The following is an 18,366-nucleotide window of genomic DNA, read 5'->3' on the forward strand; positions in this document are numbered from 1 at the left end:
ATATATATACTTATGTACATAGGACTACAGCATACAAAATCTCCACTGAGATATTTATATACATATATATGTCTGTAAGTCTGAGTAGAAAAGCATTGAATTTTTATCAAGTTAGAGTTTGGAGAATTGGGTTTACTATTTCACCCTGCTTAAACATCTATATCAATTGACTTAGGTTTAGAAGTTAGCGTTGTGTCCACATTTTGTCAATAACATATATACGATACTAACTTATTGATTGAAGTAAGGCAACGATTGATTATTGTAGACTATTTTAGGAAATCAGTTTTATTTTTTTACTCAAATCATTAGCAGATTGTTATCTGTCATTTAGTGAACTGAAAGGTCATGAATTAAATGGAAAAAAACGTTTAATGGAAAATGATACTGTTTAAGATGAAAAATCATTTTGATACCAGTCTACTCTACTCTAAAAACGTTCATGATGTTAGTAGTATGAAGTATAAATGAATGTGTTTTTTAGTTCACTTATAAATTAACATCAACTAGGAGGTCTAATGAAAACTAGAATGCAACACTAACACATGTTACGTTTGATTTCTAGACTCTTTATAGAAGAGCTCATTTCCAACCTAGTGGGAGAGCATCATGTTTCTTAACGGATACGAAACACTTAGATCATTGAGTCGGGGTTCACTGTTGGAAATTTTAAGCAATTTATTTTGTTATAGGTTATGAAAAGCCTTATCAAGTAAACAAAGACAATTTATCTCTTTATATGAGATAAACATCAAACTCTTAAAAATATGGTGTACTAACTCCTTTCATAAAACGGTTTAATTTCCCTACACAAACTAGAGAAATTAATTATATCTTGACATTTAGACGATCCAATACATCGTTTCATTATGTCAGTCTACATGAACAGTAAATAAGTCATTTGCTTTAATGGGCTAGATTAAATGTAACAATCAACAAAATTAAAACCAAATTAAGTCACATGTGTAAAAAAGGATATTAAGTGAATGATTCAGAAGGCTAGTCAACCACGGTAGTTAGGTGGATAAATATATATATATATATATACGGTCTATCTTGAGCATACTGGTATGAAACTAAGAGAAAATTTTGTAACCTGACTTCATGCTTCAGTAGTTTTTTAGGAGCTAAAAAATACCCCTTTCAAAGACTTAATCATGGGTTCGAACAATAGTCTATTTACTTCAAGTTCGATGGAATGGAGATAATATTACGAACGTTTAAACAGAGCTTGACTCGAATTTAAATACATGGATTTATATTTCGTTATAACTGAAGGATTCAAATCCGCCTTAACCATTGACTTGAAAAGTTCACTTTCTGAAACCAAATGACTCATGTTCGAACAGTAGGGTGGACATCAATTCCGCCCTAAGATTTTAGATTCACCTTGTTAACTGTTCTTGAAATCAAGCTTCTAGTTATCAAAATATATCTTAGTGGAAGTACACTTTTTTCTGCTAATTATATGAGTGTCAAAACTGAAACTTCATGCATGACTTTTTTCAATAGTTTTAATAATTATGTCTATTATCTTGCACTGTATTTCCACCCAAGCAGAATAATATAATCAGTTGTAAACATTGCTTTAAACACGAAACTATTATTCATCAAATACTCATAAGCACTCAAATTCATACTTAAAGTTTGGTAAACTTGGCATAGAATAGTTATAATAAGGAAAGTCGGAATTTTCGGGACAATGAAAAGTAATCAATGTAATATCGTCTAATCCTTAGTACTTACTGAATCCCATAACATGAGTTTTGGAATGTACCGAATTGATTAATTGACTCGAAGTCTCAGTGAACAGTTGTTTGATGTTAAACTACTGCAAGAAGTTGATGACGAACCCTAGAGAACGGTTTCGTGCTAGTTTACAGATTATCTCAAAACATTCACTTCTTACAGAAGGATAATAGTTACCCATTATGCTCCAGTGAAACTGATTCTAATTACATTAACAAGAGAATTCGATTCGGGTTTCTTGTGGGGAATAGAGCCTTTTACCGTTCTAAATAATTCTTAACACCAAACCTATGTTACATCATGTTGTCTACTGGTTGCCTCAAACCACCTTCTACACAAATAAATATTTGCATTAATTGTTATAAACAAATGGATCCCAATTCAAAGGATCTGAAAAACCAATGCTTTTCTTATGAAGCTCCATTCCATTGATAGGCTGACCTGTCATTAAATTTAATCTACGAACAATTCTCTCCAGTCTATTTTGAAATCAGTGATATAATTCCATCACGATCTTAACTTATGAATAACTAATTATGTTACTTACAAAATTAGTTAGTAGCTTGTAATTTTTAAAAATATTTTTTGTGTCCATTCATCTATATCTGTGATTACAATCTCGAAAAGTTTTTACAGTTTACTGAAGTACAGAACAGGACTAGAATAGGGTTTTAATTCTATATCTAACCTAAACGTGGTCTGGTCATGAAATAAATTGCAAGATGTGAGTATATAATAAAAAGCAAACATAACAATCAAGGTTTAGCAGAGATGGATAGTGGCTAGCGGTGGAATCGAGGACGCGCGTTTCGTCCTACTTGGGGCTCGTCAGCTGGATGTACCTGCATCTCAGAGTTGATGTTCACTCTGGGACTCGAACCCAGTACCCTCGCTTCATACGCCATCGCGTTATCCACTCGGCCACTGAGTCCTGATAGCCACTTGCTTGTGCGATCAATCAAGGATTGTTGAGTATGAAAATCTGTGTTAATAATTTTTTCCAGTGTTACCACTTTTTATAACAAACATATACATTATAGAAACAAAGTAGAACAGCAGATATGATGCTTAGTTTAAAATTTAACAGCCAAGTAATCTACAATCAAAGATAATTTATACCATTAACTGACTAAAGCCGGAAAAACATATAAGATGAAGAGCAGTATATGGTCTATTTGTCTTAGTATGAAACGATTAATTAGTATAAACCATACAACCCGTACGAAGGATCTAATATGACACATTTACACCCGCATAAAAATTTAGCGGATATCTGGAGACTCAGAAGTCTGTTGGATGACATGTTGGTATTTAAAACCATCGGTATTATTCGCAAATTAGAGTAAGACCATCATACCAGTAGGTTGATACAAAGAGCTGACGAGTTCCATATAGAAAGAAGTATGAATCTTGGATTCCACTTTGAGCCTAAATTTAAATTTAAGTATTAGTTAGTGTCATGACCTGGACAAATCTGTATAACTATTTTGAAGAAAATCATGATCAACTAGGTGTCCTTCTAGTCTAAATGTGAAGACGTTTCAGCAACTTATATTCATACATTCCTACTGTATCAGACTAAGAAATGTTAGCTTTTGTAAAGAGCTCGATTTTGTATCAATATCCAACGGTTAATGTTTTCAATTTAAATGAATTCATGATATTATATATGTTGATACTCAACTAGTACCATCTATATATATACTGTTATAGCCATATAGCTCCAAGAATACATAAACAGTTTTGAAATAGCTATGTTCATTTCTTCTTGGCTATCAACAATCCTCAATTACATATCAGTCCGTGGCGATAATAACTTCAATTGAAATCAATAATATATTTATCACGACTTTATTGATATGCTTTGGTATAAATGGGGTAGTTTATGTCTACATATTTCTTCTGCACCTAACTGAATCTACGAAAATAACTCACTACTATCATCATTCAGTTTGACTGACAAAATTCCGGCTAACTGTAACTTATAACAATAAACATTTTTGTTTATTAAAGTTTATAAACAAGAATGATGTACACAACAAACTACAACATTTAACATTTATTATGTTTGTTTGTTAACAACAGTAAACAACATTCATATCAAATATTATTACAGAATATATACAGAGTGACAATCAATGTACAACAAAGGGCTTTTATAATCAAATAACAACATGTATATGAATAATTACAACAGCTGAGTAAATCACGGACCTGTACGACGTTCCATATCAGCAGTTTTTACTTGTAATGGTCTTGCCATCTGAAGAAAAAAACAGTGTACATATGGATCAATAGTCATAGTAATTAGATATAGGAATGTTTTTTGATTTTGTAAAATTTATACTACTTATATATTCTGAATATAAGCAAATTAGTAAATATTAGTGAAAATTCCCATTTAGACATCTAGTAAATAAAGAAGGAGAGAACAGAGCGAAGAAATTTCTTTTCAATTAGTTTTTCATTATGGCTCTACACTAATATAAATATGATTTACAATAATGAGATTATACTCATGGAGTAGATACGTATATAGATATAATGACATATCGACTATAAACTAACATTGAGTATTAATTATCAGAATGGGTTTTGTGCAGATTTAGTATTTTTCATAGTTGAAAGCCTGAGTCAATTGAAACGGCCGTCCAGTGTTTCCAGGTTTTCCATGGTGGTCTAGCTTCAATTGACTCACGCTTTTAACATTGAGTAATTGGAAAAAAGGTTTGATAATAATCAAGGTGATTATTCGAAAATCAATCAGTTGCTACGTTGCATAATATATAAAAGGATAAGAAAGAGCCAACAAAATATTTTGATGGATAGTCAGTAGTATAGTAGTTATGTAAGAATCAAGAGATGAATTTTGAAAGTAAGTAAAATATACAAAATGTGGTACAAATACGAAGATAGTTTATCAAAGTTCTGCTACAAATTCCCTCATACCGAAGACCAAGGTAACGAGAGTGGTTGTACTAACTTCTTTTTGATGCAAAGGTTTGGTTTGTGAATATGGATTTCAATGGCTTCAGAAATGTGCAAAAAACGAACTCCTAAACCATGTGGCAAATTTGATGGAATATGGTGGATAACCTTAAAAGCTTTATTTAATTTAACCTTGATGACCTGTGTCCACCAAGTGGAGCAAGAATAGAACTGTTCTGTTATACTATGACGAACTTGCCGAATATAACTGGTACTACAGGAGCAGTTAAATTAGTAAATACACATGGAGATGGTGCTAAATTACTATTTGACATTTTTTGTTCATGTGTTATAAAAAAAATCTGTCTATTTCATACACAATTACCGAGTTATAATGATTAAAAATTGGTAAGTTCAAGAAACATTTTATCTTATCAAATTATTAAAAAGAGTGATTTTAATAGTTGAGATCATGAATCAATTGAAGCTAGACCATCATGGAAAATCTGGAAGCACTGGACGGCCGTCTTGTCCTATTGTGGGACTCCTCAGCAGTGCACATCCACAATCCCACCTCGCGAGATTCGAATCCAGGACTTATCAGTCTCACATGCGAACTCTCAATCTCTAGATCACTGAGCTGGCATCCGACGGTGTTAATGTCTAACTTCAACCGATCCACAGTGCATCGATTTCATATTTTGGATCTTTTTTTATAAATCATATTTTATAAAGTTTAAGTTACTCATTTTAAGGACAGAATACATTAGATATTAAGAATAAACATAAAAGTCAATATTATTTACTCTAGTAAACTATTATTGTTTAAATTCTAAGATAAATTGAATTTCAGGTCATTTAAAAAGATGACACAAATTATAGTTTTATATTATGCTTCATAATTTGAATAAAATCTGAATAGAATTAAAAATCATGGCTAAATTTCAATTCAAAGGTTAGTTAATTAATAAATGAAGGAATGATCTATAGCTGATGAACTTATATAGAAGTGATTTATGAAAAACCTGTTATATTTAATGGATTGTTAAAATCTAATAATACTATTCGTAGTTATCATAGAAAAGATTCATTGCAATGATTAAGATGTTTAGATACTCAATGATTCTAATTTGTAATTATCTGATGATTTCTATGACTAAATATGAAAATAACATGGGTAACAGCTAGATAGATATACATGTTTGATGTTTTATCTTTTGATAGTGGTGACTTTCATTGTAACCAAGCCGAGTTCTGTTCACGGCTAGCTATCAACCCACTGAGAAGTATAAATGAGGACTGACTACATTTACATGATGTTGTGAAAATGGTAAGTGAAGTTGCCTGCGGCTTCGCGAAAAGGCACACATATAAACATTGAATTTCATTACTCTCCTTACATTTTCTTGAACCAAGTCAATCTACTCTTATCAATTGCGAGTTTGATGATAAACGTAGATTTTTACGAAATGAAATTGTACAGAGTTTTTGTATCAGGACTGAGAACCCTGGTGATTAGAGCGTGCTAACGAGTTAGAAAGAACATCTGCATCTGATAACTGATAGACTCCGTCCGACTCATCCGAAACACTTGAGGCACGAAGTCTAGTGTGAATGAAATTATTCATGAAGCTGATGGGACACTGACCAATAACACCTTCCATAATGAGTGACAGCTATGAATTGGTTAGTCTACCTGCAGTTGCGTCTAAACTATTAACTTCCGTTATGCTTCACAGGTCACCAATCATTGTGTATCTTGATATCAGAACCGCATTCCATTTGTTTTACAAGACCGTCCTCTGTGATTGTCTGTAGTAGAAGAAGAGTGTGTCTAGGAAGTTTTATTAACATCTTGAAGGCCCTGTAAACAAACATTTCAGGCATGGTGAAAACATTCAAACTCCATTCTCCACTGTTCCATTCGAGCAATGGGGTTAGACAGGGTTGCCCGATCCCTCGATCCCTCTTCAAATATACCATCGTTGATATTCTGGAAACAGTTCTGATGGAAGTAGTTAGTGGTGGTGTGCATCACTTACGTGTAGAAAGACTTTGATTTTGAGTATGTGGATGAAGTTTTCCTACTGTGCGGCGATTCTCGAGCAATGCAATGCGCACTTGATCAGTTGATGATCAGTGTCACGTGCTTGCACATTTCCAGTGCACACTACGTTCACAGGACTGGAAGAGTTCTGTGCCTAAAATCACTCTTGTTGGTGAGCAGTCAGAAGTGGTTGAGTAGTTCGTGTATTTTAGTAGGTGTGTAAGTGATGATAATCTACACATAGTGAAAACCAGAACAGCTTATGTTGGTCTGGAACTCAGTGACTTGTATAAGTCCGAGGCAGTTTTGATGCCTTCGTGAGGTCCGTCTGTCTGCATGAGTTCAAGTGCACAGGGCATCTGTGAAATCAGCTTTGTTCTGTGTTGGTGAAATCTGACCTTTATGAGTTGAGGATGTGAGTCAACTCTGTATTCGATCGTCGTTGTATCTGAAGCACTGTTGACATTGAGTGATGATCCCATGTCTGTAATGCAGAGATTCGACAATTTGTGTTATCGGATACGGACGATAATGCAATCAGTGTCACCATTTTGAAACAACGACTTGTGTGACTTGAATAAGTGCTGCGAACGTTATCTCACTGAATTTAATATCATGAATTATTTAAGTAGACTGTGACTGGTTAGAAAAATGGTGAGATAGTCGGTGTATGACATGTTGTCATGGTATGAGAGACAAGTGTACAGCACTGGTATCTATCTGTCCTTCACAACTCCATGGTTTTGATCCTGAGGATAGTACAACCTAATGCCTTGAGATGTTCTCGGACGTGATTCGGACTAGCAGGCAGTGGAGATCGTGTTGTAACTTTCTTCTATGTTTTTCATATAAGTGAGAAGAAACCGTGTAAATGAAAGGATCCATTCTTAACTGAACTGCTTCTACTAGTATGTTTTTTACTCTCATTTTCTTGTTGTGGCCTGTCAGTGTCAACGCAAATTCACTAACCTACTACAGATTGAACTAACAATCATCAGATCTCATTGTGAACACTTCATCATTAAAATCACTGGATTAGTATCCATTGGTTATCATTCATTTCATTAGAGACAACATTTTTATTCTACACATATATGAACCCCCACTAAAATTTCAGGAATTACTTCTCCAAATGAATTATTAGTAAGCAGATAATTATAATTATTACAAATTACTTTGAAGATCTTCAACATAAACGAGATCAACAAATATGAGATATTCAATCCCAATTCAATGCTAAAACTATCTAAACAAATCATACCATATTGTATATAATAGAGGTAATATTAAATCATATAAAAGTAAGGTTATACAAAAGTTTCATATCCATTAACCCACCTTTTCCCCCCTTTATTTAAATTATTGATAAAAAAAACAATAAAAAAAAATATAAAACACCTAAGTTGAAATAAACTTGATGGATTTTTTTAAAAAAAAAGAAAAAAATTTCAATGTTCAATGCTCCATTTATATTTAATACTTCCGATTAATCGAATAATGTTACCTTTATATCTATTTACCTTTATACATATCTATATCTATATATATATATATGTATCCATTCATTCAAAAACTAATTATGTTTGTTATTAGTTAAAACAACTATTTCAATTGTTCAATATGAACTTGTAATGAATTTTATTAAAACAATATAAAGTTGAATTTCATGATCTATATACATTCAGTTATGCATCAGATATCTCTAAGAGTTACCTATATAGATACATATATAGATAGGCTAATAATACTCATATGCAAACAAACACACACACACATAAACACATATACGCTTGAATGGATTCAATTATCACACAACATTAGTGCATTAGGAAAAAAAAGAATTTTTTCCCCCCTATTTTTATGTTTAAATCATCGAATTTACCGATTATCGTTGACTCAGATACTCAGATTACAAATATATTAAGAAAAAGCATTTATGAATTGTATGATAAAATAATCAAAAGAATTTTTTTTATTTCATTATTCATTAGGTTTCTCATGTGGAATTTACTACTTGTATATTTAAAAGTAATATTTATCATGAGATAAAATATTAACGGAAGTCATACCGGATAGTAGGAAATATAAGTTGACTAAAACTTAAGTTTGTAGATCTTTGGCATTATATTGTTGTATCCGACTTAATAAAGGATCTTAATGTTAGCTGGGGTGTTATCTTATATGAGGCCATTCATATATATTTATATTTCTCTGGAACTGTAAACTGAAAAGAAGCAGTTGATCAACAGTTTAATGTGCTCAGTGTTTCAGTCGGCAACGTTATTTTATGCAAAATTGTGTAGAAAATTGACACAAAATGACTATATTAAGTTATTTTATAATCTGGTGTAGAATGGTTATAACAGTAATAATCTTAATTGAATTTCGATTAGTCCTTGTTAGGATCTATGCATTTTGTACTGACTGTCTCTACACATTCGTTTTTTTTCGAGTTTTTTATAAAATAGATGAACTGTTGCTGAATTTAGGGTACAGGATCCTCTTTCCATTGTGTGTAGGTTCCATCAGCTGGGTGTGCCTGGATCCCAGTGTTGATGTTCACACCAGAACTTAAATGTAGTACTTTTGCTTTAAAAATCCAGTGCGTTATCCGTTGACTTACCAGATTCCATTGCTATCGATAATCTATCTATTCTATAAAAACTTATAAAAAAATGAATACATCCAAGGGATCCACACAGAATAAACATATACTAATAAAGACCACTTCAAGTTCAATCAAAAACGTCAATGGTGGGATAATTTAAACGCTTTCAAATAATTATATAGATATCAAACTCAATGTACAAGTAGTTATCTGGACCCATTAGCTTAGTAAATAAGGTGTTGGTAGTTTGGAGAGGAAAGTACTTCATTTGAGTCTCGGTATAAATATTAATACTATGATTCAATTGCAACCAGATGACAAGTCCTATACGGGTCAAAAAGCGCATCTTGAATTCCACTGCTTACCACGATCCCTCTTTTTTATAAATTGCATTAGTCATACAAACAAAGCGTTTTTTAAAAATTTGAACCGTAAGTCGAAATTCAAGATTAAAAATTAATTTCGTTTATCGAAATCTGGTTGTAGGTGATTATTTTATGCCTACAAACTAATAGAGTGTTACACATTAGATAAAAAATGTCAAGATTACTTTTAGTAAACTCCCAGTGAGAATATTTTTCCCTAATTTTAATATAAATCCAACATAGATATTCATTTTGTATTGTTTGTTCGAACCTCCCCATTGATGTTAACGACTGGATTTGATCAGTCTGTTATTAGCATATGTTCATCCTGTGTGGATTGCATCGATATTGCCTTACGTCACTTCCATTATAAACAAAGATGGATGTTGACTAGCAGTGGAATCCAGGATGCGCGTTTCTTCTTATTCAGGACTCTCCGGCTAGATGTACCTGCACCGCAGAGTTGATGTTCACCCTGGGAATCAAACCCAGTACCGTCCGCTCCATATATATATATACATAATCACTCTGATTGCTCTTCTGTCTAAACAACATTAACTGTTTTTTTTCTGTTACCCTTTGGCTATAAAAATAACCATCGATTAAATTTAAGTTTTATATTTGATAAACCAGTTTGAAATTAATTTAGGAAAACCTCAATTAATCTCTTATTAATTAATCAGGGCAATTTCCTGATACCGATTATATGATGATATAATGATGATGTGATTTAATTTTTTTTTAGTGAGATTATAAGCTTTCGCTCGTTAACCCAGTGACTAGCAATTAATGCTAACATGAGGATTAGAAAAAATGATCGACTGTTCTCAATTAACTATTACAAGATGAAGTTGAATTTATTACTGTTACTGTCGTTATTATTTTCTATTTTTTAACTCACTATGTATCTTTTATATAGTTGAGATCATGAATCAATTGAAGCTAGACCACCATGGAAAACCTGGAAGCACTGGACGGCCATTTCGTCCTATTGTGGGACTCCTCAGCAATGCACATCCACGATCCCACCTCGCGAGATTTGAACCAAGGATCTATCAGTCTCGCGCGCGAGCGCCTGACATCTAGACCACTGAGCTGGCATCCAACGGTGTCAATGTCTTACTTCAACCAACCCACGAATTTGAGCGACCATTCGCCAATATCTCTCAACAGACCTGGTTGAACTCCACTAGTTACTGCTTCTCACTATAACTCCAGGAAATACCTCATGGAGCCAGTCACTGGTGAAATATGGTCATTATCAGAAGGGGACTTTGTGGAGATTTTAGTAATTTCAATAGTTGAGATCATGAGTAAACGTTTTCCATGGTGGTTTAGCTTCAATTGACTCATGATCTCAACTATATAAAAAATTACTAAAATCTCCACAAAATTCCATCTGATAATCACTATATATCTGTTAGAAGAAAATATTCTTGTAATCTTTGTAACGTACTTTTATTTTATATCTGTAGGAATACGACTTTGACTATATACATTAATGATCAATTCAGGAAATACTTTATAATAGTATGATAAATATGACTAGAAGACAAGATTATAAACATACATCGGCCCTGGTACGGCCGAGAGTGGGGAGAGTCCGCCCTCCCTCTCAAAATGTCCTCACATGGCCACACGTATATAGCCTCTGCCAGGAAAGTTCTACACACTGCCTTCTTGTTGTGGGGGTGTTGTTTACGAAATTGAGAGAACGAAAAGCGAATGTCCGGCGCTTTAACCGGGTCGGTGGATACAGAAATTCCGCCTAGGGGAGTTGGAAAACCCTGATTCCAAACCAATGACTCCAGAATCCTGAGGTAACAAATAGCGTATGAACCAATCGTCGGTCGTCGGCTACCATGAGACTGCATCTTCTTATGTTTCTCTACCACCTTGTGGATTAGGCTTTTAGGTTGAAGGCTCCGAATGTGGCCCTCGAAGAAAACCATCTGCTGTGCAGTCGGGCAGCATCCTAGCCCTCACACAATTAAATGAAATGACATTTTTTTTGTGTGGCACATATATATCTGGTGCCCCCTTATACCAATATTTATATGTTCAAATAAATAAATAAATAAACCTGAATAATGCTAAAAAGTTATGGTTACATTAACTACTGAGATAGTAAAAGAACAATTGCTCAATATGATATATTCATAACATAAATATACATACATAACCATTTCAAACCCTATTTAATATTATACATAAGTAATATATTTTTAATATCCCAATAGGTAAAAAAAAATTAGATTTTCTGATGTTTCGTGACTTAGTGTAAGCTACTTCTTCAGAGAATAAAGTGGCTTATACTTATTTATTTATTTATAACAATCTACCCAATGCTCAATTTATTCGAAATTATCAAGTCAAACCTTCGTAATTATAGCTACAAACTCATTGTTTGCTTCTCTCTCTTTTTTTCTTTTTTTTTTTTTAGAAAAGCACAATTATTCATTTGATTTTAACCTGTTAACAGTTTTACTAACCCCTATCACGCAATAATAAATTATCCGACACAACCTGTTCAAATGTTACTATAAACTCATTAACAGTTTGCTAATCAGTGTGTATTATAATTGTGTTTGTTAGTCTTTTGATTCATTTGGATTACTTGTAGTTAAATTAATTGAAATGATTTTAATCATAATTTTGCCTTATTTTACTTCAATTTAATCATTTTATTTACCAGATGAAATAAGAATTGATTTCAATTAAGGTGATACAATATTCCGTTGAAAAGATCAATCTATTCAAGAATGTGACTACTTTAAGCGAATGTCTGTACTGCGAGAATAGTTTAAGCAATGAATTAAACGTAATCTCTTGCACCAGGACTTATTTAAAAAGCAGTGATGCAAAAGCTACAGTTTCATCAAAGATTTGGATATGTTATACGCATAATATATATTTCTTGTTTTCAAATACTTATAGAGTGATCAATAACATCATTGATGGCGATGAATTCATGAGAGATCAAGATTCAGAAAATAAAATGTCTTCCTAGTCGTTCTGATAAACAGAGTAAACACGAAAACATTGGGAAAACAGGTATACAGGAAGCAAAACCTTTCAGATTAGATACTAAATTATAACAATCACAACTCAGCACTCCACAAGAATGATTATGTTTAATTATTCAGAAGATCCAAATCTCACTGCAACATACTCACTACACAAATAATTGAAAAATCATGATTCTTACATACTTTCTATAAGAATGGCTACGTAAAAAGCTTCATCACAATGTGCCTACCGGATTGACCTAGCGTCTCAAAATCAACCAAGGAAACCAGGAACGAGACTATCCTATCATTTGTGAAATACATTTCATAAATCACTGTAAGGATTATGGTATCCTTCTAAATCAGTACTCCTCACAAGCCAGTAGAATTATTTCATCCTGTTGCATAGAGACCTAAAGATGCAGTATCAAAGAAAGTTGAATGCACCATTATCTATAAAATAAATTTTGTCAGCTGTGGGAAGTTTTGCATTGGAGAGTGTGAACACTCTCTTCACCTAAGTATACTCTAACATAGGCAAGCAGTGATATGCTATCACATATGTCAATTCACACAGACATCTATTGCCACAAATTTGAACGAGAGATCTTAAAAATTCTGGACCGAGTAACTGTGGAGGACCCCAGATAATTTCTGGAAATATGCCATTCTGCATGGTCTGCGTTCAACATATAAATCGGTATAGATCTATGAGCAAATGGTCAGTCGATCATATAGTCAGAGGTTAGCCAAAAAAAGTGGGAACCCGAGGACGTATAATGAAAACAAGACCTCCAAAGATAGTCAGTAATAAACATAATCATCGGGATGAACTGACTTAATACCTACAGAATAATCTGGAAGCTCCCTTATAAGTAAATTATGCTGTGCTTATGTTGAGCAGAACAACAAAAAAGGCTTTCCAAATAGAACATCTGGCTTCGTGTACGCAACACTGCCGAAATAAGTAAATTTGTTAATAAGGAGTTGATTTCAGGAACTTTTGATGAGTGGCTTAAGTCTTACAATAGTTGCAGGTTTAAATACATTTTTGATCATTTAGTTGAAGGGTTTTCGAGTGTACTGGTTTGACTTAAACGTTGTATTCATCACATATTGATTGAACTTGAGATACCATTAAAAACCATTTGAAAGTAGACATTTGTTATACCCTAGCATGAGACTTCAGTAGTGCGCACCGATGACTCAGGAATAAAATATGAAGGACCATTTTGTAACGAACGAGACCTGTAAGTTAAACCAGACTCTACAAAACCCTCCAAACTAAACTATAAATTGCCGTACTGACGAATTTTTTCAAGTTGTTACAGAAGTTCTAGTAAAAAGTCGTAATTAATAGAGTTCAGACATGTTGGGTGTAAAAATGTTGTCACTGATGAAGTGGATGATCATCACAACACATAGAAAGTTGGTTGATTTTGGACATGCATACCACTGGACACCAACACAGTGATTTTAATGATTAAGTGTTCACAATGAGATATGATGATTGTTTGTTCAGTCTGTAGTAGGTTAGTGGATTTGCATTAGCACTGACAGGCTCCGTCCAAAGACCACACAACTCACCATTGTTCTCTGGCTTTTATAGATACCTCAACGGTTATCAATCTGTAGTGAATATAAATAACGGATTTTAATCATGTTTATTTTGTGCAATACTCTGTATAAAATCGTATATCATTTTTGCTGTGAAAACTACCCATATTTTACTGACTTGTTATTTTGTCTTCTGATATCCGTTCAATTAAAGCTATTGCTTCAAATAATCCAATTTTGGACAGTAATCACCACTCGGTAACAATTGATTACAATGACTGAAATTCATACAGTTCTTATCTGTTACATTACTTAACACTCCGGAAGAGGTAGACCTTATTATCGATAGTATTGGTTGAAGGACATACTGTGTTAAATAATAATTAACTGAAATAGAGAGGCAGGACCACGACCCTGAAAGAATCATACCCAGCACCCTAACGAGTTATGATTGATGTGTAACCTGACAAGATCTGATGAGCTCTAACCTGGAATTGGAATTGGTGGAAGTCGAAAACCATGAACGATCAAATTAAAACCCGTCGATCATCTTTAACGAACATGGTAACCAGACATCGAGCGTTTTATCTCCTCGATGTGTGGTCATGTTTACTAAATACTAAGAAGCTCCATACTGGCGTAAAAAAGTATGTACAGTGTTCATTCGACTTTAAATAGTGCTACCTCGATTAGTGTAGTTGCCTGAAGTAAAGTCATGCAAAGGAGTTAACGAGAATATGAGTTCTATTAACAATATTGTAAATGAATTAACATGATTAATGCAATGTTTCTGTGCTGAAGTTAGTTAAAACACTCACAAGAAATGACGAAGTAGTAATTTGACCGAGAATAAATTCCATATTTTATAATTTACACAACGAACTCGTGTCAGTTAAACCGCTAACAAACACTGTATAATTGTTTCAAGGTAGTATAAAACTTTTCAGTGGGAACGTACATCTGGAAAAAAATTTCGTACAAAGCTATTACCTCTCTCAACACAAACAGATATCAAACAAGGATGGCTCTTTCACCTTACTTTGGACTTCATTTTACAGTATGCACTCACGACCACATATATGTGATTGAACTAAATATTAGTCAGTTCTCTTGACTATGCTATCATTGCGTCACCGAATTCACGTATGCTGTGTGTAGCGATTCTCATTCGATATCACTATAGCCCCATTTCTTGGTAAAAAATGTCCTTTAATTTGAAGATAAAATCTTCACATAATATTATATTATACTGTATATTATATTATATTGGTCGGTCATTATTTATTGCTTAACCCTCCCTCCTCCTCAACCCCATTCTTACAGAAATAATCTAAATTACATACTACAAACACTACCTCTATATGTTAATAACAATTTAATCAGAGTTAGATGGTGACTAGCCATCGAACCCAGAATTCGTGTTTCGTCCTATTTAGGACTTATCAGTTATGTGTGCATGGACTCTGGAATTCAAACCTCATGAGTTTGACTCTAAACGCCAACGCATTATCCACTTAACCACTGGATCTCTGAGTGAACATGAACTGTGAGAATCAGGTAAATCCATCTAGTGAACCCGAAGTAGGACTAAACATGCGTCCTTGATTGTGCTTTTAGCCACCATCCAACTCTCCTTTAGATAGTTGTGACCTAATAGCTACGTTGAGGTAATCTTCACAGAATGCATATATTTCAAAACATACCGATCAACTGTAGTCCTAGACATCAATGGGAAGTTTCAAACAGAATAAATCAATATTCTCTATATATTTATTATGTACTTTAAATATTATCATCACTGCACAAGATGTGATTATTTCTGAAGAAGATAATTTTCAAAACATTTTTCTTACTACATGATTTCTCATTCAATAAATAATTCATTTGATTATCATCAAATACCACCTAGTAACCTACCTACACATCAACATGTACATACAAATCCAAGCTCATAGATACTGCATATACATACTGACAACCGCTTATACAATAAAAACTATGCAGATCTATTGGTGTGAATCTTTATAAAACTTTTTGTTGCTTAAAAGAAAAAAATTTTCATTTTTAATTTTTGTGATAAAAAAGGTTTATGTTATTGCCTCTAGAGAGTAAGACAGACAAAAAAGACGAAATGCTTTAGTAATGACGGTTGAAATGAAATATGTTAACCATGTATGTAAATCGGCATGTTTGTATGATTGTGATAGATCGGGTAGCTTAATGGACAAAATACAACATTCTAATCATGTTAATTTTGACCATATACGACCATTTTATGTTATTATTATTATTATCATCATCAATCTTTGCTGTTTCGCTGTTGTTCAGTTTTAAAAAATCTCACTTAATTAGTGTGAAGTTCTCTACTCTCTCTCTCTCTCTCTCTGTTTCTCTCTAACACTGTATCCTTTATACAATTCCTCTGTCACCTTTCTTCCTTCTTCCTTATCTACCACTTCTCACTTCACTTATTGTCCACCTTTCTACCCTATTGAATGATAAATATTTATCTTTTTGTTCTGTTTTAATTAAAACTAAATTGAAATTTTGTTTTTTTTTCAGATGAAAAGACAGTGTTTCAATTCATGAAAGTCATGAAATAAAATTCTATTTTTAACTGATAGTTAATAATCTGTGAATTTGAATGATTTTTTTTGTTGGTAAAAGTTTTCATCACAGCCTACTCTATATTTACAGTTGATTTCAGTGACTGAATGAAGTTAGACAACTGTTTAAACTTTGGGGACCACTGAGCCCACTGGCTCAGCTTATGAGATTGCTGAATGGAGGTATGCAACCTCAACCTTACCAGTGATCATATCCCTAGTTGAAGTACTTTAACAAACTTCCATTACTGATAAACTTCATCGATTTCTTACTGTTGATATCCTATGAGGAAATTGATCAGAATTCAACTTAGAAACCTTTATACTAAACAATTCAAAATGTTTGTCATTATTTATTGAGATCACGAACCGGTCAAAGTTGGACAATTATTGAAAATTCGAAATCAGTGGACGCCCGTTTCGTCCTAATATAGGGTCTTCCAGCAGTGCGTGTCTATGAACCCCCAAGCGGGGATTGAACTCTGGACTTTCAGTCTCGCACGCGAACGCTTAACCTCTATATCGCTGAGCCCAGTGTCTGATGGTGTATAAGTAGAACTTCAATAGGCATAACATTGATCGGTTCGTGATTTTAATTAAACCAAACAATCTCCATAACCCTATACTGACTATTATTATTTAGCTCGATGTTTTGTTATAAAGGTGTCCATAGTTTGATGATAGATTTTCATCTTTAACCAACTTCAGTTTCTACAATTATTCTAGTTTTGAGTTAATCAGCAGTGTACACTCATGACTTTACAATGAGAATCCAATACAGTGAAGCTCTAAGTGTTACAACAAATACGATATAGCCATTGAATATAAATTGAGTGAGTCGGATTGTGATGGTTTCAGTCAATTGACAATATAGAATAAGATTGATCTTACATTTTTATTGTTTTGTTAATGTCCTACTCTCTAACCGTCTCACTCTATAGATCACAATATTCCAGCAGAACTCCCAATGGAATTCGTTTCGAAACTAGTTACTGATTGATTATACAAGAATTTATCCAATTCTTAAGAATGTCTTTTATCATTTCGAAATGATATTATTATACTGTCACAAATGTTGACTAGGAGAGATAACACTCAATGACGATCGTATTATATTCTACATATAAATGAAGACGTTGAGTAGCGAAATCCTTAACTGAAGTTCATCATGCTTACAGAGAGATACAAAGGGTTAGTTTGTTCAAACCTCTACATAGAGGTCTTGATTTCACTGCGAATGACAAGCATCGTAAAGAGACAAAATGGTGATTGAATACCATCTGGTTGATTCGATTCTTCAAATTATACAAACGATCCCGTGAAACCTACTTCAAGAATTGAATATTACATTTCATATACTAAAAAATTGATCAATCGACTATCACTTATTCTACTAGACAGTATATATATACATGGAATAAGCTATTGAAACAATTAATAGGATAATTGTTTGTTTGTTTTTACGTCAAAACGGTACAAATTATGTAAAAACATTGAC

At 33.2% G+C, this 18,366-nt stretch overlaps 1 protein-coding gene and 1 non-coding gene across 2 annotated transcripts in view; both read right to left on the reverse strand.

Annotated features, from left to right (window-relative positions):
* Smp_041280 (bruno-like rna binding protein) overlaps positions 1–4,012 on the reverse strand; it is a gene marked incomplete at both ends in the record, with an annotated part of 32,014 nt that extends 28,002 nt beyond the window's left edge. The window contains one exon of the mRNA XM_018791030.1: positions 3,964–4,012. Coding sequence (XP_018645740.1) covers positions 3,964–4,012 — 49 coding nt within the window. The remainder of the gene's footprint in view (positions 1–3,963) is intronic.
* Smp_tRNA_00385_His_ATG.1.1 lies at positions 2,612–2,677 on the reverse strand. Its single transcript has one exon. It is a non-coding gene (tRNA).
* Positions 4,013–18,366: the final 14,354 nt, after the last annotated feature.

The sequence above is a fragment of the Schistosoma mansoni genome (assembly GCF_000237925.1).
Source record: "Schistosoma mansoni, WGS project CABG00000000 data, chromosome 7 unplaced supercontig 0100, strain Puerto Rico, whole genome shotgun sequence".
In the NCBI taxonomy this organism is placed as follows: domain Eukaryota; kingdom Metazoa; phylum Platyhelminthes; class Trematoda; order Strigeidida; family Schistosomatidae; genus Schistosoma; species Schistosoma mansoni.